Consider the following 23,026-nt stretch of genomic DNA (forward strand, 5'->3'; position numbering starts at 1 on the left):
TACTCTCTCTACTTTTCTTCCATGAACAAACACAAACACATATCTCTCTCTCTCTCTCTCTCTCTAGATTTCTATCGCATTTATTGAAATTTAAGCAAGATTAAAACTAGAATAATAATCATCATGATCTTCTAAACAACATATCAAAAATTTGAGTTTCAAGGTGCAAGAAATCTCCATTTTTGGGTCAAATTCGGGTTTGACTCTTTGAAGGTAATTTTGGTAAGTAAACTCACCTCAAATCCACCATTTTATGTTTATAATCATATTTCAAGTCTAACCTAAACAACCCTTAGTCAAATTTTTGGTTTAAAAGCTAAACGAGTCGATTTTAGGGTTTAAAACTTGGATAATTTAGGTCAAAATCAGATTTGAGGCTTAATTGAAGTTATGGAATGATGTTAATGTATGGGTTGGTTTCATACACATCACTTATGCCACTTTATGCTCAAAAAATGTCTTAAAACTCTTTAAATCGAGGTCTATTTCGAATTAGGGTTTTGTTGGTCAAATGGGTCAAGAATGATTATTGAGTTTAAAGTGATGTTATGGAATGAAATTATGAAAGGGGTTAGGTTTGTTTATGTTCAATCATGTTGAATATATGTCGAATTGGGTCTTGAACCTCACAAAATCGGATTTCAAGTGTTGAATTAGGGTTTGGATGTTCTTGGTCAATTTTGACTTTTTAGTCAAACCATTCTTACCCATGTTGCTGCCTGCTTTCTTCTTTTATGTCTTTAACTCGTTTAATCCTTGTCAAATCGATTCCTAACATCCTTTAAATCTCAAATCAATCCAACAAACCTCATTTTGATTCTTATTATGATCAAACGAGTCTAGAATCATGAATGTATGAGCATATATTAATATGTATGCATGTATAACTACAGGTTTTGAACGTGTGACGGATATTGTACGCTTGTAGCTCAATCTTAATTTTTCATGGCCGCTCAAGGTGAGCTTCATAACCTTCCATACTCAATTGAGATTCGGGATGAAAAGTATGCATCCTTGTTCGTTTGTTGATTGATTGATTGATTGATTGTTTGATTGATGTATAGACTTGTTACTCGATTGATTATGCTTGTGGTTATGAATTTTTGTTGAGATTAGGATAGTAATACATACATGGAAGACGATGATGCATTCAAAGAATTGGAGATGTGGTGGGAAGGCTGCGGGTGACCCTATATATAAGCATCGAAGGTTCTTTGAATGCAGAGTCGTACAAAGTGTAGGTACATGGTGTTTCTTCGGTGGTTTAATCGTTATATGTTCGTATCAAGGTTAAATGATCAATTATTGATCAAATCATGGTTATGGGATCGTTTATCAGTCCAATCAAGGATGTATGATCGTTATGTGTTCGTTTAGTTGTGAATCAAGGTTGTATGATTGTTTGGCTAGTTTATCAAGGTTATGTGTTCGTTTTCTTTGTGAATCAAGGTTGTATGATTGTTTGGCTATGTTATCAAGGTTATGTGTTTGTTTGCTTGTGAATCAAGGTTGTATGATCGTTTGGCTAGTTTATCAAAGTTATGTGTTCGTTTTCTTTGTGAATCAAGGTTGTATGATTGTTTGGCTATGTTATCAAGGTTATGTATTCGTTTGCTTGTGAATCAATGTTGTATGATCGTTTGGTTAGTTTATCAAGGTTATGTGTTCGTTTTCTTTGTGAATCAAGCTTGTATGATTGTTTGGCTATGTTATCAAGGTTATGTGTTCGATTGAATTGTAAATCAAGGTTGTATGATTGTTATGAATTTGTGTCAAGGTTATGGGGTTCATTAAATGATTCAATCAAGATTTCAAGGTTTGGTGATCGTTTAACGATCCCAATTATGAGATCATTTAATGACCCAATCAAGGTTTCAAGGTTGTGTGATCCTTTATCGATCCAAATCAAGTTTTCAAGGTTATATGATCATGTAATGATCTAATTATGTTCGTATCAAGGTTAAACGGTTGTTATCCCGACACTTGTTTCATATCACTTGTTCCTGCGAACTCACCAACTTTATGTTGACGCGTTTTAGTACACTTTTCAGGTAAGCTTATGGATTACAGATGTATTGGAGGTTTCATTGCATGCTAGGTTTGGACTTGGACTTTTTCATGGATCCGTGATTCATCATTCCCGATCAAGGGTTATGTTTATGTTTGAACTAATGCTTGTATTATGATTATTTCGTATAGATTATTTAATCCCTTTTATGCATTAAGATTTACTCTACATAATTTTCATGTCATGTAGTGCTATTTGTGTAACCCTCATGTTTCCGCCTTATTGGGGTGTTACAGAATATATGTGTTTGAATGAAAATCTTAATTTTAAAAAAAGAATGGTAATTTTTATTAGTTGAGTAAAATGATGATGGTAATGATGAATTGAATTATTAAGTGAACTTTTGAAAGAGAAAGCAACTCAATGACAAAATAAGATGATTTTTGGGTAAAAGGTTGTTTAGTCATATTTATGTGATTATGAAAATGGTGATTTTTGGTATTAAAAGTGAGTTTGGCCAAAAAGTTATGATATATGTGATTTTCACATAAAAGTGAGATTGTTGTATTATGATTCAACCCAAAAGCATTATGAGATTGTAAAAGATGAGTTGGATGTTGAAATGATAGTAAAGCTTGTAAAGTTGGATATGTTGACCTTGTATATGTGAGATTGTGTTAAGATGACCAAATATGTGTTTGTGTTTGTTGCTAGGTGAAAGCAATATGATTATTATGTGGTCATCTTGGAATTTGGTTGTCGCGAAGGAGGTGAGTACTCTTGCATGCGATTATATGTGCGTTGGGTCGATTACCATATGATGGTGAATTCCGTGTGTGGTAATCGATTTGGCGTTAGGGCCTAATTTGAGGTCGGGACCTAAGAATCCCATAGTTGAATTGATATGAGGCCTAAGAACCTCTTGTTGTATTGAGATAAGGCCTAAGAACCTTTGAGGCCTAAGAACCTCTTGAGTATATTGTTTAGCGTATATGGATTCATGTATATTTTGTTAGCGCAAAGGTGAGTATGGAAGTGATGGTATGACGATGCCATTAGCTACATGTGATAGTCCTTTGTGCTTTTGCCCTCCTTCGTGTGCATAAGTGTATGCAATGGTATTCACTAAGCTTTGGCTTATTCTTTTAGTTTTTACCCTTTTTATAGGTTTTCCCGGAAGTGGAAACAAGTTTATGTGCTTTGAAGATTGAAGTTGATTAGTAAAGCTTGAAGCATTTGTTAATTGCGGTAAAATTTGGTTGGTTTCTAGAACCCATAGTGACCCCTTTGAACTAATGGCTCTTGGTACATTTGAAGTATTTTTGGTAAAGTTTGGTCATGCATATTTCTGCAAAAATTGGTTTGAGTCATGGTCTTTTGGTACATAATGTATTGGTCAACCTTGGTTGATTGACAAAATGGGTAAACGACTCATTTCGTTGTAAATGACATATTTGATCAAAACGTAAGTTTTTGGAATGTTGAATCATGTGTCTTTAACTTATTTTTGAATGTTTAGTAAAATGATTTGATGTGTGGAAATCAAATGGTGTGAGTTTGCAATGCTTTGGAATAGTCAAAGTGATATTCTATTCAGGTTGTACAGTGATCTCGACGAGGGGGTTTTTGGCCCTCGACGAGATCAATTATTTTGGTTCAGCACTGACTTTTGATCTCGACGAGGGCAATAATGCCCCTCGGTGAGATCGGGATCCAGATTTTAAAAAAATTCTCTTATTTTTCTTAAAATGAGCTTAGGTTCTTTCATCGTCGCCCCCACCACCTCCGTTATCACTACCCCTACCGCTACTGCATTATGCGGGCATAAGTCTAGTTTATTTTAATGGTTAAAAGATATATATGTAATAAATAATTTCATAAGTATATTAAGTAAAGATATTTAAATTATTGAATAAAAGAATGATTAGTTTGAGTTTATAAAATTCTTTTTTGAGAAATTAGAAAGAGTATATATTTTTGGCTACCAGCAATAAATCATTTCTCAGTATACTCGAAAACATGATGAGATCATGAGAACATATATAACAATTTAAAAAATTTCTTAAACCAACACATTACACAATCGGTTAAACATATGATATTATCTGAACTCCAAAAAATAAAATAGATATGAATATAAAAGAGACATACTTTTCGCTAAAAGACACAACTCAAATGTCTCCATAGCATAGTTATCTAGTAACTTGATATCTTATTTGTCTACATATATTTTTAGCTACCAGCAACCAATTTATATGTAACAACCAAATCATATATATATATATATATATATTGAACTCTTGAAGCATGTTGCATTACAACCTACACCACAATCTAGAAAAATTAGAAAATAGATATTTGTTAATACAAGAATATCATGCCTTGCAACAAATTAAATATTAAATAAATATATATATATATAAGAATATCATACCTTACTAAAAATTTCAGTGTATACATGCAAGGGTCACTATACTTCATATTGTGAGCCATGTGTAAATATTCTCTATAAACTCAAAGTAAGTTATCCTCCATTTTTGTATAAAGTACAAGCTACCAGTTAAACCCATAAATCCGACGACAAAACCATGACCTATGCCTATGTACAACCACAAATCTTCCAAGTCATCTTTACCTTCTTCCTCAACAATATTAGTGTCTGATAAAATCTTTCCGTTGCAATTCCTCAACAGTGTGGGCCTACATACCAAATAGTTCCCTTCATATATAGCAGATGGATCGCCTAAAGTTTGGAGTTGATTTCCAAACGGTATTTGACCTGATAAGTTATTGAATGACAGGTTCAAGTAGCTTAGAAAATTCAAGGTAGTTAATCCTGAGGGAATTCGACCAAACAACAAGTTCATTGAAAGATCTAAAGATTCCATTTGCTTTAGATTTCCAATCCTTGCGGGAATCCGCCCGCATAACAAGTTTCTAGAAAGATTCAAATTATTTAACGCTTCAAGGTTCATCAAACCATCAGGAATATCACCAACAATTTTGTTGCTTGAGAGGTCTAAGGATGTAAGAAACTCAATTGTCTTGGTGTATTTCAATTGAATACCCTTTATATAAGTCACAATATTTTCTTCATATTGAGCGCCAATGTAGTTAAAGTTGATATCATATCCAAAGTCAACATCAGTCACGATCATACCAGTTAAATTACAAAAGCAACGAGGGATCATTCCAGTAATGCTATTATTTGCCAAGTTTAAATGTTGAAGAGCATTATTTTGACATATTTCTAGTGGAATCTCACCCATGAACTTATTTGATTGAAGATTTAAGATTTTAAGCTTCAATAACTTATTTCCAATCCAATAAGGGATATTACCTGTCAACAAATTGTTCCCCAAATCAAAAGTGACTAAGCTTGTCAAATTCTGTAAAGCCATTGGGATATTGCCCTCTAATTTGTTGTTGTCCAAATGCAATGATCGAAGATATGATAGAGAACCTAATGAATTTGGAACATCACCCGTTATAATGTTATTAGTAAAATCCATCACCTTTAATTGAATCAAGTTTCCCAAGCACGTCGGAAGAACTCCAGAGATTCTATTATGGGATAAATCCAATAGTTTTATACTAAGCAACTCGCATAAGTGTGTTGGAATGCATCCAGTGAAGTGATTTTTTCCAAGATTAACAATTTCAATTCCTGGGTTAGATTAGGTAATCATAAGTGATGTAATATATTGCCTTGATTTATATGTTACATGAACGTAAGACGTAACGATGTAAAAGTTAAAAGATATAAACTTTAGGAGACAAAAATGAAGATAAGCAACACTTAAAAGGTGTTGTATAATTCATGCACATAAAAATATACTATGTTGCGATAAAAGTTAAAAAGATAAGAACTTTAGTGGGTAATCTCGAAGTTTCAAACAAAATTCACCTTTCTAAAAAAGAAAAATAGAAACAAAAGAAAATATTTAAAACATTACATATAAAATACTTGTATAGTTAGAAAAAGTTATAAGCTATATTTGTAATATTTGCTTCCAAAGTTGTAAAAAGCATGTTGTTTTTTAGTATGTACTAGTATAATTACCCTCGCATTGCGACGGGCGTCAAAATATCATTTTTGTTCATATCCTTGTGCATGATGTGTGAAAATTCACGTAAAAATTAATTAAATAAACAGTTAAATTTTTGATGGAGTGTGAAAGTTAAAAGATAAAAACTTTAAAAAGATGAAAATGACAAAATTGAAAAGATTATGACAAAAATTAAAAGATAAAAACTTGAAGGTGTAAAAAGAAAATCAAAAGTTAGGGTAAAAGCTAAAACATAAAAAATTTAAGGGTAAGAATAAAAAATTAGTAAAAGTAAATAAGTGTTGTATATTAAGCAAATTAACTTGTACAACGTATATTGCTTTTTAGTATATATATAATATAATATCTTTTGTTATCTTTTTCTTTTTTTTCTATGAAAAATCAAAATATTTATATAAAAAAATGTAAGTGAGTGAAAACACCTCAATCCCATATACCACATTTAAATGTGTTACTACTAAAAGTGTTACAACTAAAACCAAATCTTAAATAGGTTTTTTTTATACCTAGGTATCTTGTTGGAATTTATTTATACTCACATATCAATATCTTCTTACTTCCGTTCATATTAAAATATAAAGATCAAAATATTTTTAATTGTTTTTGTCAAAACATAAAAAATAAAAAAAAATTAATAAGTTATAGACACCTTACATCTAAATAAGCTAGCTTTTATGGATCTGACCAGCAAGAAAGTAAGAAAAATAAAAAGGTATTGTCTTGTAATTTTATACCTGGGTTCTTTATTCTTGGCAGATTTCCACGGATGTGGTTGTTGGACAAATCCAAGTACTGAATACGAGAGGAGATGTTCTCAAACTACTCTGGTATGTTATCTCTAATACTCGAATTTAAAAGATCTAAAGATTTAAGATCTATTGATTTCTTAATCAAACTCGGGAATTGGGGTGCGATGTTGCAAGAGCTTGCACCGAAATACTTCAATTGGAATGGAGGAATCCAATTAGGGCTGAAATTCAACGTTAATGAGTTATTAGAGAACCACAAATGGGTTAATTTGTTGAGTTTGGTGAAGTGAATTTCAGAAAGAACCCCATTAAATGAGTTGCTAACAACAGATACGGCAACGAGGTTTGAAAGCTGACCAAGAAAAGTGGGAATGTTCCCACTCAATTGATTACTTGCAAGATATATGCCTTGGAGGTTTGAAAGTTGAGCAAGACTAATGGGGATGTTCCCACTCAATTGATTATTATCAAGATCGAGCACTTCTAGCCTTTTGAGTAGTCCAATGCTTTCCGGTATGCTCCCACTCAATTGATTATGATAAAAAGATAGCTCTTGTAGTCTCGTAAGTAGTCCAATGTTTTCCGGTATACTCCCAGTCAACTTATTACTTGAAAGATAGAGGACTCTTAATGATGATGATAAGCTACTAAGTGAGGGAGGTATTGGACCAGACAATTGATTTAATGAAAGGTCGATCGAAGAAAGTGAGCTCAAGGTTCCAATAAAGTCAGGAATTCGGCCGTGTAACTTGTTTTGGTTAAGATTTAGATGCATAAGGCCATGAAGTTTTGATAACCAGAGAGGAATGGTGGAGTTTATACCATTAGAAGAGAGATCAAGTGAATTAAGAGAAGTGAAATTGATGAATTTTATGGAGGAGATATTGATATCACATGAGGCCAAGTTAAGTGTTAGCAAAGAAGGTAACATGTTAATTGGATGAAACCAATCAGTATGGTTACCGATTGTTATCCCTGAGATATCCAAGTACTTAAAGACAATAACAAAGACACCCACCGCAGATCATCTTTGACCATCAAAGAATCGTCATAAGGGAGAGGTACCATGTTGTACTTATATTGGAGATGAAAATCAAGATACTTTAACCTTGAGAGGTTTCCTAAATGAGGAGGGATTGAACCACTAAAACCTGAGTAAGAGAGGTTAAGGTATTCTAGATAATTGAAAGACCCAAAGAATTCAGGAATTTTTTGTCCCACGAAACTGTTCATGCTCAAGTCCAAGTAACGCAAATGCTTCAAATTTAGTAAGGAAGGACTTACCTTACCTTGGAGCCAGTTGCTTGTATTTAAAGTATAGTCGTCGATGAAAGACAATGGAGAACGAAGATCAAGTTTGACAACATGACAATTTCTTCTGTCACACCCAACTCCCAGCCATTCACAACATTCTACTCCAGTCCATGTTGACAAGCGGTTTGATTCGTCCGTGAGGCCTTGTCTGAATACAAGTAGTGATTGGTGCTCCCTTTGGTTACATGTAATGTTTGAGGAAGCCGTGACCATGGTGTTTTTGCTGCTTGTGCCATATGTTTGAAAGAACAAGAATAAGAACGTAAAAATGACAAGAAAAATGGTTTTCATTTTGGAGCAATTAAGACAGATCGAGTACATGTCCAACAGCAGGGGGAATGAGGTACATATATAACACATGCATCATGCTATAAAATCTATAATGAACGTTTATTTAGGATCTCACAAAGACACAAAGTCTTTCGAGAAAATGGTAGGCACATAAAGAAAAATTAAAGCGTCTTTAGGCCCATAACGTGTTACTCGTTTTATTGTCAGCTACCTTTGTTGACTGCACTGTTTTGGAAAACTTTTTTGTATTCATGAATCACGTACACAATTGTCATGATCAAGTATTTAACAGTACGACATGGAATCATGAATGGCATAAAGTCTTTCAAGAGCCGGTAGCCACATTCATGTCAACTTAATTTTTTGGGTCACAATCACATGTTAATATAGGTCAAAGGTTGTTGACTGCATTCTAAATTCTAAAACTAGCCAAAATTTTGATCACCCTTGATTTCAATTAAACTATATATTAACGTAGGATGTGTACGTCTTCTTAGGTGGTTCACTTCTCAATTGAAATTCTAAGTATTGGTTAATGGTGGAATTAATTATTTGTGCTGGCCCGGTATTTCTTTGCTATCGTGTCCTCTTACAAGCAATGTGTTATATGCATGGTGTCTTAGTTGGTATCTTGTTTTGGGAGTAATTATAAGGAGGGCGCGCGGCAGGGTTGCATATCTAAGGCCTGGCCTGGTATATATTGATTCAACCTAACATACATATTTCATTCTTTGTGCAGCCGCTTTTACTTAATTGATTATTTTTCATGAGGGTTCAAATTTATACTGTATTATGTAGCATACTAGCTAGCAAACCCAACTATATACTAGACTAAAGCATGGGCTTTGCGCCTCCAAAACCCAAAGGCCACCAATTTTTGCTAAAGGCTTTTATATACATGTAATCTATAATAGAACTATAGAAGCAGCAGCTAAAATCAATGGGGGAAAAATCGCCCCCTTCTGTGATTTTTATTAATTTTAATTTTTATTTATGTTAATTAATTTGTGAATCTGAATATTGTGATTTATTTCTATATAATTTCATCCTTGATTATGTGAATTTGTGATTTTTGTGAATTAGTAACTTCTAACTTTCTAAGTTTCCTTATTGATTGTCAATGTCGAACCGATATTGTAAATATAAATGTGGTAATTTGAAAAGGATTAAAAAGTTAACAGCGGGTATACGTTTTTTCCCGTTTACTTTACTTTGTATGTTAAGAGACTAAGCCTCCAAACTTGATCTCGTTTAAGGCCACCAAAATGCTTGAGCCGGCAATAACTAGCATGTATTCAAGAGTAGACCATCTGGTTTGTTTATCCAAGAATCATTAAACTTAAACTCTAGGGGCCAACAGCATGATTAGGTTGAGTACATGATAATGCATATAATCTAAAAGGCCAGATATTAATTTTGAACCTTGTAACCTTGTACATGATAATGGACTTTACAAATGGATTATTTGCTTGTTCTATGATCGGATCAAGATATAATACCAAGATTATGTCTGTTGGGTTATGTTAGGATCGAAATATATTGATTTGTGTTGAATTGTAATAGATTGTAATAAGTGAGGCCTGGAATTATGTATCATCACAATAATTAGATGGACTCGGATGTAACTAATTTTTGGGTATTTAAGTCCCAATATTAACAAGTGTTGATGCAACCGGGTATCTTTCCTAGAAGACGCATGTTGTAGCATAACTCGTAATTCGTAAGTATGTGTGGTGTGAAAATATTAGGATAACATCATATACAACCAACGCCAGCAGATGATCTATACTATTGAATATAAGAATGTTAAGAAGATGAACGGCTATATGAAGGGCGGCCAACTATATATCGGGGTTGAAATTAAGTGTCGAACAAGATTGTCGATAGTTCATATCTTTGATTCAGACTTGACATCTTGTTATATGGAGGGCAAGAAAACTTAATGTGAATCTAGCCTGTTGCAAAGAGGTCACGGATTGACCCATTGACAAATTCCCCACCATTAATATCAAAGGTATTTAATTTCACATTTAAACTGAGTGTTTGGTACTTTGGTAGTAAGAAATTAAAGTGAATAAAAATGTAATGAAAAACTAAAATATATAGTGGGAAAAGGATGAGTATTTAATAAAGAGAGTACAAAGAAAGATTGAATATAATTGAAAATACAAAATTTTATGTAATAATAAAATTTAATATATATAATATTATTAAAACAAAAAAAATTTTTCATTTATTCTCTATAATTTATTTCTAGATGAAGAAATGACATCAATTTCTCACTTTTTCATTCTATTTTCTATTTTCTACTTCAATCAAGTAAGAAAACATTTTCTTATTGTTTTTCTTCTCTTTTACATTCCATTTTACCAAACAGCCATGTGAACACACACCAAATTGTGGGAGCTTAATGGACAGCAGATTTTTGGCATAGTGGGTACAAAGAAAATGAGAAAAATGGTCTAAGAAGAACGTTTGTTACGAGTGGTGTCCATGAGTTTAGGTGGACTCATTCAAAAGATGAATCCAAAACGAATTTGATCGGATGAATGGATGGATGGATAAAATGGAGCTTAGGTTGCAAATAGCTGACAAGCATGCATGACACTTTGTTCTTGTTACAAGTGATTAACCATTGCACGTACACGAGAGAGTGCATCACATGAGTGACCCAACCATGAACCATTGATGCCAAAAAGGATATATTATTGATGAACATATGACCCTGAAAACCAAAGACCCGGACCAGAATCTGACCCCGTCTTGCCCGATAGGGGTAACGGGCTGGGTAACGGGTTCAATTTTGTTGCTTTGTCGGGTCACGTGTTTGCAAGGGCTACACTGGGTTTTGACCCGTTCTCGTACCTACGGTGAGAACTAAATTTTTGTCGAGAATTATGAGAACGTATTTTATAATAATAACACATGAGGGTAATTGTCTACTTTAAGTATATACCATCTAAATTTAAATATAATTAAACAACAAATCTCATAAATATCTCATTAAGCGTAAAACTTCAACCATAACCGATCATCACCTTTTAAAAAGATTCATTCAGCCACGTCCAACCATAACCATCATCAACCTTAACTTTGTGTTTCTTGTTTCTATATCTATTTTATTTTAGATTGACTAGCACGTTAACCGCGCAATGCGACGGTAGTCGTGACAATGCCGTTGTAGTGGGGGGCCGAGTGTTGGTGGTGGAGACGGCGTCGAGTGGTGTGGATAATTGATGTAAATGGTTAATGAAAATATATTAAAGAATAAAGGATTGGTAGTATAAATTAATCATTAATGTTATGGGGTAGTGTATGTTGAAATATTTTAAAGGGTGCTAAGTGAAAATATTACATATTTTCAATACTTCCATAAATAAAATGGACTATTTTTTTTATAATATAGTATAGATTATAACCATATCAAATTAAACGTTTTCTTTATTTTACAACTTTTATTGATTTTAATTTATATTTTTAACTACTCTTTTTTGTTTAACTGCAAATAAATAAATTCATGGTGATATGAAACGTCTATATCTTTTTATTAGGATGATATTTTATGAAAAATAAAATATGTAAAATTTATTAAAAAAAAAGTATAAAAAGTATAAAATGTACATGTGTAAGTTAACTTACTTCTTTTTTCTCCGGCGAACAACCACCGCCACCACCTCTGGCGACTTTCCGGAGAGAATCAAATTCATTTTTGGGTGGATACGGTACGGGCCAGTGTCACTTATCCGTTCTAAGCTAACCGTCAAGGAACGCATATGAAAATCGTATGGATTTGATGGGCGGCGATCCAATAGATGGTGACAGTTTGCTATGGTACGGGTGAAGCCCTTGCTACCGGCGCCGTGGTTGGGATGGTTGGAGATGATGGTGGCTGGCGGTGGTATATAACTTACACATCAGTAAGTCTCGCCGGAGATGATCACCGTCACCGGAGGATCATGTTGGTGGTAGGAGATGATCATAGTGGTGGTCGGAGATGGAAGGAAGGAAGAAGGAAGTAAGTTAACTTACACATGTACTTTTTGTACTTTTTTTTAATGCATGTACTATATATATATATATATATCTCAAAAAGAGAGTGGTCTTTAAGTATAAAATTACACTGGGTTTACGTATAATAAGTATGCTTAAATTCAATGAGGTTGATCATGCTTAATTTAAACAAAGGAGACAAAGTTTCCGCAAGTTGCGGCGATAAGATGGTGGGGGTGATAGGTCATAGGAGGTGATATGTCATAAAGTATGATATTCAAATACTTTAGCCGTACGGGCTCCGCCTTCGTATTTAAAAATTCGTCGAAAGTATAGCGAATGACATCTCTAATGAAAAAACATGAAATTTTAAGAACACTCATATAATTTTTATAGTTTATCAATATACAGTTTATGAGATAAAAGATTTTGAATGAATTAGAGAAATAAAATGTTTTATGGAGGAGAGAGTAAAATGAGTGGTTGAGATTTAAGGAGAAATGGAAAGTTAAAATTTATGGGACATTGATGCATGATACATCATGCATTATTATATGTACATTGTTGAAATTGAAAGTTGAAACCTTTTATAGTATAGAAGTACTAGGTTAAAGTGTAAATTTCAGATTTTGGGGGGTTCCTATGCTAAGGTGCCGAAAGCTTTCGTAGGATGTCCATATGGCCAGGCCGTAGGCTTTGTCAACACCATTGTTTTTGTAGATTTTCTTCTCTCGGCAGTGGCGGATCTAGAAATCCGCTATTGGTATGCACTTTCCAATAAAAAAATTTATTCATATATATATATATATAATATATATACAAATTGTCGACTCGGCTATGTTAGTTGGATTTTTAGTAGGGTTAGAATGAACCAAACAAACACAAATGAGACCTTGCTCATTTTCATTTGTTTAACAAATAGTTTACGAACAAGAAACTAAGACATGTAACCATGTTCATGTTCCTTTGTTTGTGTTTATTAAATTAAAATAAACAAACGTAGACAACACATGAATAACAACTTAAGTAATATATAACTATAGATTTTACGATTTAAGTTAAATATTACAAAATATTCAAATTTTAGAAGAAGTCTATAAATAGTTATAAAAAAATGTCTAAATATCATACAAGTGAATGTAAATATAATGAATGTAAATGACTAATAAAAGTTCATGAATCTAAACAACTAGCAACGGTTTAAAAAGAAATTCTAAATGTCAATTTAGAAGGAGAAATCAAGATAATGGAAATTGAACGATTTTACCATATAAAATTATGATTACAAGATTATAAAGATAGAACAAGAAGGTCCGAATATTAAAGAAGGTCAAAAATAACATTTACCAAAACTTGTAAGACTAAATATAAAGGGTGCAAAATGGATCATCAACTTGATGTTGGCTGACTGGCAATAGAGACAAAAATCACATTATCTTTTTCTTCCTTATATACATATACATATATAGGAGTGAGATAATTTGAGACCATCTCTTATTTTAGGACCAACTAGGACCATTGATTTTTGTACACCATCATGATCTACTATGATATACAAGACTTTTTTGTAAAAACACTAAGATTTTCCGGCGATGGATCCATAAAAAAATCATGTGTAAGTTACTTACACATGTGTAACTTACACATGTGTAAGTGTGTAAGTTAACTTACACATGATTTTTCTGTGGGCCCGTCACTTGAAAGTCTTAGTGTTTTTACAAAAAAGTCTTGTATATCATAGTAGATCATGATGGTGGTGTGTAACTTACGAAAATTAATGGTCCTTTTTTGGACTTTTTTTAGTTGGTCTCAAATTATCTTTCCCCTACATATATAGAGGATATATATACTATATATATATTTTTCAATATATATATATATATACTACTTATTAAAGAAAATACTCTCATGTTGAAAGTTACATGGGGAAAAATATCTAAAATGTCCTTTCATGTAATATTTTAATTCACTACCTTTAAAATATATAATATTTTCACTTAGCACTCAGATATTTTCAGTTACACTACCCCTTAACATTAATGATTACGTTACACTATCAATCCTTTATCTTTTAAAATATCTCCATTAACCCTTTATATCAATAATCTACACCAATCGACGTCTCATCTGTCACCAACCGTCGCACCTGCCACCACATCGTCGTCGCCACGATCACCGCCGCATTGTGCGGGTAACGTGCTAGTATATATATATATGTGTGTGTAAATCTATATTGGGCTTTTTTTATTTGTAAGAGTTTGAGACAATGGGCTCAAAATTAAGACGATCTATTGCATTGATTTAACTAATGACTGATTGACTAGAAATTTCAAATATGGTATTCCTTTTAATTTTAAATGGGTGTGTACTCTTACTATGTATATTATCTTGCTCATAAAAATCTAATAAATTAACACTAGTATTATTTTTGAGAGGGTATCACTTGTAAGTAAGTACGCCACTGGCTCTCGGTAACACCACCAATCTCATTCCACCGCCACCACAACCATCTCTTAGGGGGAGGGAGTGGTCACCCCTCCCTCAAACATTACTACCAATCAAAATGTTCAACCTTAATTTTTCCCAGGCTTCTCCAAAACACTGACACCATTTTTCCTAAACTTTTCCTAATCTTTATCTCATCATTTCTTTTTCATTTATTTTTAATACTATTTTTCAAATTATATAAACTAAAACATATATATAAATACAATTAGTAATATAAAATATTAAAGTATATGGACTCATATTTAATTAACATAAATAAATAGTTTACAAGGACTGAATGTAAATAACAAAATAAAAATGTTAAAAAAAATAGAACAGATCGGCTTCTTCTTCATGGCAAATACATACATACATATATATATATATCCTCCATTGATAGGGGTGGCTATCAAATGTGAACCAAATTAAAAAGAGGAACAAATGAAAACACTTAAAAACTACATTTTGATGCATTAAAAGTCTATAAACCTGACATAGTACATAACTTATTATCATTATTTAAGTGTTTAATAACACATTGATCCTTCAAAATCGAAAAAATCACATTTTTTGTTGGATGCATCATTTTGATGAATATGCATCCAAGATGGATGCACAAAAAAAAACCGTGATTTTTTCGATTTTAACGATCAATATGTTGTTAAAGACTTGAATAATGATAATTAATTATGCATTATGTTAGTTTTATGGACTTTTAATGCATCAAAATGATGTTTTTAAGTGTTCTCACCATTCTTATTCTCACCGGAATGTAACCTCATTGATACTTTGATAGTATTTAAAGAAAAAAAACATCCAATCAATCAATCTCTCTCTCTCTCTCTCTCCGAGTGAAGAAACCCGATTTGTATCTTCTCTTTCCATCGGTAAAGTGGTGGCGGCGGTGTACCCGTGCGGCGCCACTAGCAGTGAACCCCAACCCCGCTTCCACTCCCTCCCCCCTTAGATCCCCAATCACGGCACTTGTAGCTTCAAAGTTCATTCATCCTTAGAAAAAACCCTACACTGGTAGTGGCGGTGAACGGTGGTAGTGGAATGGAAGTGGCTAAAATGGACATCAAAGTCTATAGTTTCATGGTACGGAGATTATCATTCCAAATGAAAATGTTAGACGAAGTGTTTAAGTCATGAATAACCTCGTTTCTCGATCCATCTCCGAATGAAATCTATCAGCATGTTATGTAGCAAATACATTAGAGTTATCACCTGTCCCCTTTTGTATAACTTACATGGCATTATATATCAAAATTCTATGGGTTAAGCATCTAGGGTGTAAGTAGTTTTCAACAATTTTTCTATTATAAAAAAGCAACTATAATCCGGTTTATCATATATAATTACCTCTCCGACTTGAATGAATTGTGTAATCGGCGACCCACTTGAAAATTAGCCGGGAACAACTTAAAATCGGCATGCTTACATGCGTATTAATTTACACGTCATATTTATTATTTATTATCAAAAATAAAATCAATTAACTACCTTATATAGACACCCACTTGTTAGATTTATGGGGCACAAAAAATGAGATTCTTGCCGAATCCGAAGGGTCCTAGTACTCTCCAGGTGCAAAGAAACCTGGAGGTACTTTTTTGTTTTACGCGCCCGTAACTCTTCCTCGGCCAAGGGCAGAATAACATAGCAAATACAGGTATTAGTAGCATAACAAAAAAGCGTTCCTCATCATTAATATGTTTGCCTGCGGCAATTGTGGATCTCATTTTGATCAGAGGTTTTTATGAAAACGGTCTCTATATTCTGGAAATGTAAGACTATCTATAGCTCTCTCATACCCCAGTCTCTCTACTTTTGATAAATGTAAGACTATTTTCAACTCTTTCATACTCAGTTCAAAGATTGTGTCTTGTTATTGTTGTTGTAGTAAAAGTTATTTCCTTTCTTTTACCCCAATACCCTTTTCATCTCATTCAATATCAACAAAAATCACGCACGATCCATGGTATAATATTTGATTTGCTTGTAATATAAGGTATGTTATCCATTGATCCATTCATCTTTCATTTACGCTCTCTGGTTTTGTTAATCACTTAATTGTTATAAATTGGAGTTTTCAAGAGAGGGACGGGGGAGGGAATTAGGGCCCATTTCCTTGGTGACGAATCGGACTGATGGAGTCATGCACTAGTGGTATAGGAGCCGGTGTTGGCAGCAGCAGTAAACACTTGTGGGGGTCATCAAAACACATAAGTTTCAGTGTGCTTCAATGCCAATACATATGATGAACATAAGATAGATAGCTTACAATCTTTACGTAAAGGGCTCACTATACATGGCAAATATAGAAGATATTAAGAAAAAGATGGATTGAAATCCCACCTTAAAGAAGCCCAAGAAGAGAAGATCGTAAATGTAACGAAACCGCGCGCCAACCTTGTTGTGAAGGGTGTATCATGTCCCAAAAAAACGAGCCGTTAGGATTATCGCAAACAGTATATCGCATTATCTTTGTACCCTCTTCAATGTTACCACATGAGTATCCTTTGGAAACACCTTGGCAGCATGGCTCTAACAAAGTCTTCAATGTCGATTTACCTTCAAATTTTCAGACAATAATCATTTCAGCTGTCCTTCCAGTTCTCAGTTTCACTTTACCTTTTTATAATCATAGTATTGGTATATTCAAAGATTCAAGTTTGTAACCATATTTCACAAGCTAGAAATCTAAATTGTATAGATTATCGATATGAAATTACGGAGTATTAAATTTTGTACCAGCAGAAAGATTCTGGTGTAGGTTTAGAGCTGATGAGAAAGCTTTGTAGAGATCTAAGATCACAAAGAGAGATTTGTCACCAGTCTGGTTGTTCAGATTTCTAATACTTTCAGCTAAAACTTGGTTATGGAACTCAGCTACAGAATTCTCAGTGCCACTACAGTTCTGATAAGATGTAGAAGCCGTGAACTGGGGCAAGCACCCAAGCGGTTCCATCCCAGTGATTGCAATCTTTTGTACTCCCAACTCATGTATACGTTTGACATTAGAAACTAGTTGATCAATTATCGATCTTGTTAATCCGGGTAATTCCTACAATTTTTAGATGTATTTGGCAAACTTTCATGACGGCCCCTTATGTTTATCAGCGACAAAAAATATAAATAATAAAAATAAAAGAGCATAAAGTTATATTAACCTGAAGGGTGTGATTTGATGTAAAATAAGTTGCATAGTCATTGCCTGCCAAGGACAGAATTGCAATTGAGGATGAATTTATTAGCAAGTCTTGTTTCTGTTTAACAAACTGTTGAAAATAGTCAATTTGGGTGGTCATGTTTGGTTGATTCACAAATGTATCGAAGACACCTGTCCCTCCATATGCAAAATTCATCCCATACTTGATTGATTTTTTCTCACCAGATTTCCAACCTCCATATGTTATTGGAGATTTTGTACCCAATACTCCAGCTGCATTTCAAACAAAGCTTATAACTTTATTCAACACAGGAACAAAAGAGATGCATAATCATTTTGTCAGTTGATTTTGAGTCGAAAGAAACATCTGAAGAGAAAAGTGCACGAAAATACAGTTTCAAATGACCATAACTTACTGGTCATTTTGAGAAATCTCAAGAAAAACATATATGTTTAACTTTGTAAGAAACTACTATTTTTTGAGCAAGACTTGGTCTTTTGAATTTCGATCCATTGAGTACTTAAACTTGAATTTCACAAGAATGTCAAACTTTTGAGGTATGTAATTATGTATGTGACTGAGAGGTAAAGACAGATGCACCTATGTAATCAGTGAGCACACGGCCATCAGAAAATCTACCAGAAGGACTACCAGGGAAAGTAATACCATATGGTTCCTGCCATGAACCACCATATGATTTTGGCCAGTTTCCAGTATCGGCATAGGAGTCTCCAAACACAAACAACTTCAAATTACGATGCCGGGTATGCCTTCGATTGATAACCAAAAAACTCTCACCGGAAATGACAACAGTTATGGAGTTGAGTAGACAAAAGAGAACCAGACTTGTTTGCTGTTTCATTGTAATGGGAAAGGACTAAACCTTCTAATCTATCTATACATGAAATGAAAGTGGATATGGAGATTACTCATTTAAAATGAGTCATATATATTGTTTGTTTGTATGAAAGGAAGCTTTTGCTTTTGTATTTAGTTGTGGTTGTTGTTGACTATTGACTCACTAGAGGGGTGATTATGTTTTCTAGATTCTCCAATTTGGTAAACAAGATTTGGGAGGTGAAACTTTCCACAAATCTATTGTTGATCAGCTTAGATTATGTGAAGCTGTGAAGCAGTGTTATAAAAGTATTGAAACGGTTAGCTTTTACACTGCTAAGAAACATATAGCTTCTTTTTCTATCCTGATTCTATTAGAAAAAACAAAGATTTGAACTTATATCTAAGTTAGAATATAGGTTAGTATTCATAGTTAATATAAAGAAGGGGTTGAAAGAATGGATGTGAATAAATAAAAAATATATAGTATATAGCTAAGTGAAAGGTTTGATGCCTGTGAGAGGCTACAAGATATACTCGTATAACAGAAACTAGATTCCTAATAGCTAACATGAATGATTTACAAATTGTTAAACCACATTAATATTGGATCTTCTAATTTTTCATTTCCCATAGCTATAAGTATAACTACTTGATGGTTCGCAATCCTAACACTAACAAGATTACAGGGAAATGTACCGTCAACAAACGATGTTGGTAAGATAGTTGGAGCTCTATAAGATATCCAACAAGATAAGGATCGGTATCTGTAGTGGTTCTATCTCAAAACATGCATCAGCTTGCTGGTCTGGGGCGCCCTCTGCTGTACTTCGGTGGATTTGTTTTGGCAACATCAACAACTATCATCCAACCGTTTATTATCTGGCATAGAACAAAAGCATAACAAAACGTGTATATTAACATAAGCTTACTTAGAATATATCTGAAATCAGCTCATCAAACTTTCAACAACAGGAGGTGTTTGACATTAGATGATGACCACTATAGTAAAAGAAATGAGAATTTAAGTGTGGTCACAACATTGATAAATAGTAATTTGAGTTGACCCTTGGAGAATCAGTATTGTTGATACTGGTATGAAGTAAATTTAATGCCTTTAAAATCAAATCCTATATGGTTATCCAATATTAAAAACTAATTTCTGGATTAGCAGCCAAAACACAAATCCAGACATCACCAGAGTACAAGAGCCTGGGTGCTATGATTACCTTGCCATTCATTTCTCTGAGAGCTTCACTTGCAGCTTCCTCAGTAGTGTACTCAATAAATGCAAAACCTTTGGACCTTTTGGAAATCTTATCCATTATAATTTTTACTGCAACATTGATTTAGCAATTAGATCACCATGGATATGGATATAAGTATGCTTTCAAGTTCAAAAATAAACACCATTAATACCTTCAACTAGCTCTCCAAAACCTTCAAATGCTGCACGTAATGTTTTCTCAGATGTATAAAATGACAAACCTGCCAATAAATTCCCACATGTTACTGACTATATTTCATCTTACTTTGACAAATTTGCATGAAGTGAAATGTGCAAATTGCAGTTCTCGGAGATTGTAGAACCTCATAGTCTACTAAGAAAAAATTGTTACAAAATATGCAATATACCTGTTACAAAGAGCTTCTTTGTTTTGATATTAGATGGTTGGTTTGCTATGGAGGAATCCCCAGAATCACTAGAACGTTGAAGATTGTAACCTAACAGAAAGTTCAAGTAATGAGTAAAAAGTTAATGGAGACTTAGAGTATCACAAGTTTAAAAAAAATTGTAACAGACTAACAGTAGAACAACAAATCAAGTAATCTTTCAACATAAAGGAGTGGTTGCAACTTCCGAGTTGTTTTTGTTGTTTTGATTGAAAAAATCCCCTTGTGACCATTTAGGTCAAAATAACTAGTCTCACAAATACTCCTCTTTTTTTTGCAAAAATTAACATATTTTGTCGGTTATCTATTTACCCATAGTTTGTCATTCATCTATTGATTCACTAAATATACGAGCATGACAAACAATCAAACATCTGCTTAATCAACTTCAAGGGACCAGAGCAAATGAAAATACCATCTTTAACACCCTGTTATCTCATTCTGAATGTTCAAAAACAGATAATGACTTTCAAAATGGACATGCAAACACAAAGAAAAATGTATGCACCAACATTGTGTCAACATGTTGTTAGGAGTTGGCAAAAGTCTGATTTATCAAAATAAACAGATAGCCAGATATGATAATATACAGTGAAAAAATGGCAAAAAAGTGCATACTAAACTTATTTGTTCAGCATATAAATTACCTCCATAGTCCTTATCATCTGAATCGACATTTCCGTCTGGCCTAACAGAAATAACACCAGGAACACCTACACACAACTTCCAATTTTACAAAGACACAAACAAATATGGTAAGCACGTAAATACTTTAGACGTCAAAAGAAAAATTACCAGCTAATTCCTTTGCACACTCATCATCTATTTCACAACAGAATCCATAGTCGGATTGTAAGGAGATGTGATATATACACATTTGGGCATCCTTCTCACTGTTTACCATTATTAAAATGATGATTAAAACTAGGCAAAAGGCAAAAAAGTTTCATCTTTGGAAGTAAAAAAAGATTGAAAGCTATAAGGTTACGAGCACATACTTCCCCAAAACATTGGTTAGCATCTGGGTATAATAATCAACCAATTGTGCCCTGGTAATGAATCTGGATTCCGGCATTTGCACACGAACAAGCCAGTGCTTTGAGCTTCCAACAGTATATAATGGTGAAAAGATGTTACTACTATAATCCTTTTGCACAGAGCTGAAATCTCCATCAGGCTTAACTGACAATACCTCTGGCAAACCTATGTTTCATAGGTAAACAACCAAACAGTATCTTTTAACATCTCATTTGTGCATTATGGAGGATGATTAATCCTCCTAAAGATCCTCCTAAAAATCCTCCTATAACCATCAATATATGACATGTGAATTCCACTAACTCTCTTTCTTAATCTTATCTCTTGATTTCGCCACATGTCATGATCATGTAATTAGGGGGATTTTTAGGAGGTTTAGCTAGGAGGATATATCATTTCCCGTGCATCATTCATTCATTGCCCAAAAGTGTTATTGGCATTTTTTAATTAAGGGAACAGAACAACTAGTTTGATTGACTAAGAAAAAGTCATACAAAGATACATATGATGAAATTATTCTTCTCTATACTCTTTTTTGAAAACAATGGTAGTAAATTCAGCATTTTATTATAGCAACATTTACTTGAATGTTATTAATAAAGAAGGTACCTGCCAGTTTTTTAGATGTTTCTTCATCCACCTCGCAGCAGAACCTGAATTCGGTATCGCAAGAAGCATTGTATATGCTACCTTGAGCCTCCTTATCACTAATAAAAGCAAACCAACAACCCATAAAAAAAGAGGCAAAATTTCATAAGATACAACAAAATTTGTTCAAATTAACAAAACACGGAAACTCAATTTAAGAAGCCTTTGTTCCGACAATCCGACAATCCGACACTCTTCTTCTCAGATAATTAGTCAAAGAAAAGATTTAAATGACCCTATAAAAGAATTATTTATATTTTAAAAGTTTTACTAGCATTTTAGTTAGCATTTTCATCTGGGTATACCAAAATTCACATAAAGTTTAAAACTTTTTCACATTAATATTAAAAAAAATTTGAAAAATCTTTATTATAATAAAAAAAAAAATCACAAGTTGTATGAAACATGCCCACCTGCCTAAAACCTTTTCCAAAATTTTAACATAATAATCAATAACATCTTTTCTAGAACCAGCTTGTAGTGAAGGTGGGGTCTTGACCACCACAATCCAATGGCACTGACTGTTTGTGTCATCTAAAGATTGACTAGTGACAGTCAAACTTGAATGACTTGCCGCACATGTTTTTCTTGATTTAAAATATGTTATATTTGGGCTTAGAGTAATGTTGGATTTGGATTTGGGTTTGTGAAAGTTGAATTGGAGGGAAGTGGGAGTTTCAAATGAAGGTGAGAAAAGTATTTGGAGGGTTGTGTAAAGAGAAGATAAAGCAGGTGCCATGGATGCTG

The 23,026-nt window shown here is 33.4% G+C and overlaps 3 protein-coding genes across 3 annotated transcripts; all 3 read right to left on the reverse strand.

Annotated features, from left to right (window-relative positions):
* Positions 1-6,817: 6,817 nt before the first annotated feature.
* Positions 6,818-7,896, reverse strand: LOC122605598 (LRR receptor-like serine/threonine-protein kinase GSO1). The gene has a single exon (XM_043778888.1). It carries the CDS (start codon positions 7,756-7,758, stop codon positions 6,898-6,900), a length of 861 nt encoding a protein of 286 aa, XP_043634823.1. The 5' UTR covers positions 7,759-7,896; the 3' UTR covers positions 6,818-6,897.
* Positions 7,897-17,073: 9,177 nt separating this feature from the next.
* On the reverse strand, positions 17,074-19,291 carry LOC122585634 (GDSL esterase/lipase At5g03610-like). The gene is made up of 4 exons (XM_043757763.1): positions 18,683-19,291; positions 18,083-18,354; positions 17,664-17,976; positions 17,074-17,483 (listed from the first exon to the last, which is right to left on the reverse strand). The coding sequence occupies exons 1-4, from the start codon at positions 18,942-18,944 to the stop codon at positions 17,269-17,271; spliced, it is 1,062 nt and encodes a 353-aa protein (XP_043613698.1). The 5' UTR covers positions 18,945-19,291; the 3' UTR covers positions 17,074-17,268.
* Positions 19,292-19,369: 78 nt separating this feature from the next.
* On the reverse strand, positions 19,370-23,026 carry LOC122584866 (organelle RRM domain-containing protein 1, chloroplastic). The gene is made up of 9 exons (XM_043756940.1): positions 22,693-23,026; positions 22,241-22,338; positions 21,592-21,796; positions 21,389-21,486; positions 21,241-21,306; positions 20,555-20,644; positions 20,339-20,407; positions 20,149-20,255; positions 19,370-19,801 (listed from the first exon to the last, which is right to left on the reverse strand). Exons 1-9 carry the CDS (start codon positions 23,016-23,018, stop codon positions 19,715-19,717), a joined length of 1,146 nt encoding a protein of 381 aa, XP_043612875.1. The 5' UTR covers positions 23,019-23,026; the 3' UTR covers positions 19,370-19,714.

This window comes from Erigeron canadensis, chromosome 1, assembly GCF_010389155.1.
Source record: "Erigeron canadensis isolate Cc75 chromosome 1, C_canadensis_v1, whole genome shotgun sequence".
In the NCBI taxonomy this organism is placed as follows: domain Eukaryota; kingdom Viridiplantae; phylum Streptophyta; class Magnoliopsida; order Asterales; family Asteraceae; genus Erigeron; species Erigeron canadensis.

What these genes read in the sequence shown, in the direction of transcription:
- LOC122605598 (XM_043778888.1), bottom strand. Translation starts at nt 7,758, where the DNA reads ATGTTACCTTCTTTGCTAACACTTAACTTGGCCTCATGTGATATCAAT.
- LOC122584866 (XM_043756940.1), bottom strand. Translation starts at nt 23,018, where the DNA reads ATGGCACCTGCTTTATCTTCTCTTTACACAACCCTCCAAATACTTTTC. An exon ending in TTGGAAAAGGTTTTAGGCAG is followed by an intron (nt 22,339 to 22,692) that starts GTGGGCATGTTT and finishes TGCTTTTATTAG; the next exon opens with TGATAAGGAGGCTCAAGGTA. An exon ending in GTGTGCAAAGGAATTAGCTG is followed by an intron (nt 21,307 to 21,388) that starts GTAATTTTTCTT and finishes AGTTGTGTGTAG; the next exon opens with GTGTTCCTGGTGTTATTTCT.
- LOC122585634 (XM_043757763.1), bottom strand. Translation starts at nt 18,944, where the DNA reads ATGAAACAGCAAACAAGTCTGGTTCTCTTTTGTCTACTCAACTCCATA. An exon ending in TGTGCTCACTGATTACATAG is followed by an intron (nt 18,355 to 18,682) that starts GTGCATCTGTCT and finishes TTTGAAATGCAG; the next exon opens with CTGGAGTATTGGGTACAAAA. An exon ending in ACACCAGAATCTTTCTGCTG is followed by an intron (nt 17,484 to 17,663) that starts GTACAAAATTTA and finishes GAAAATTTGAAG; the next exon opens with GTAAATCGACATTGAAGACT.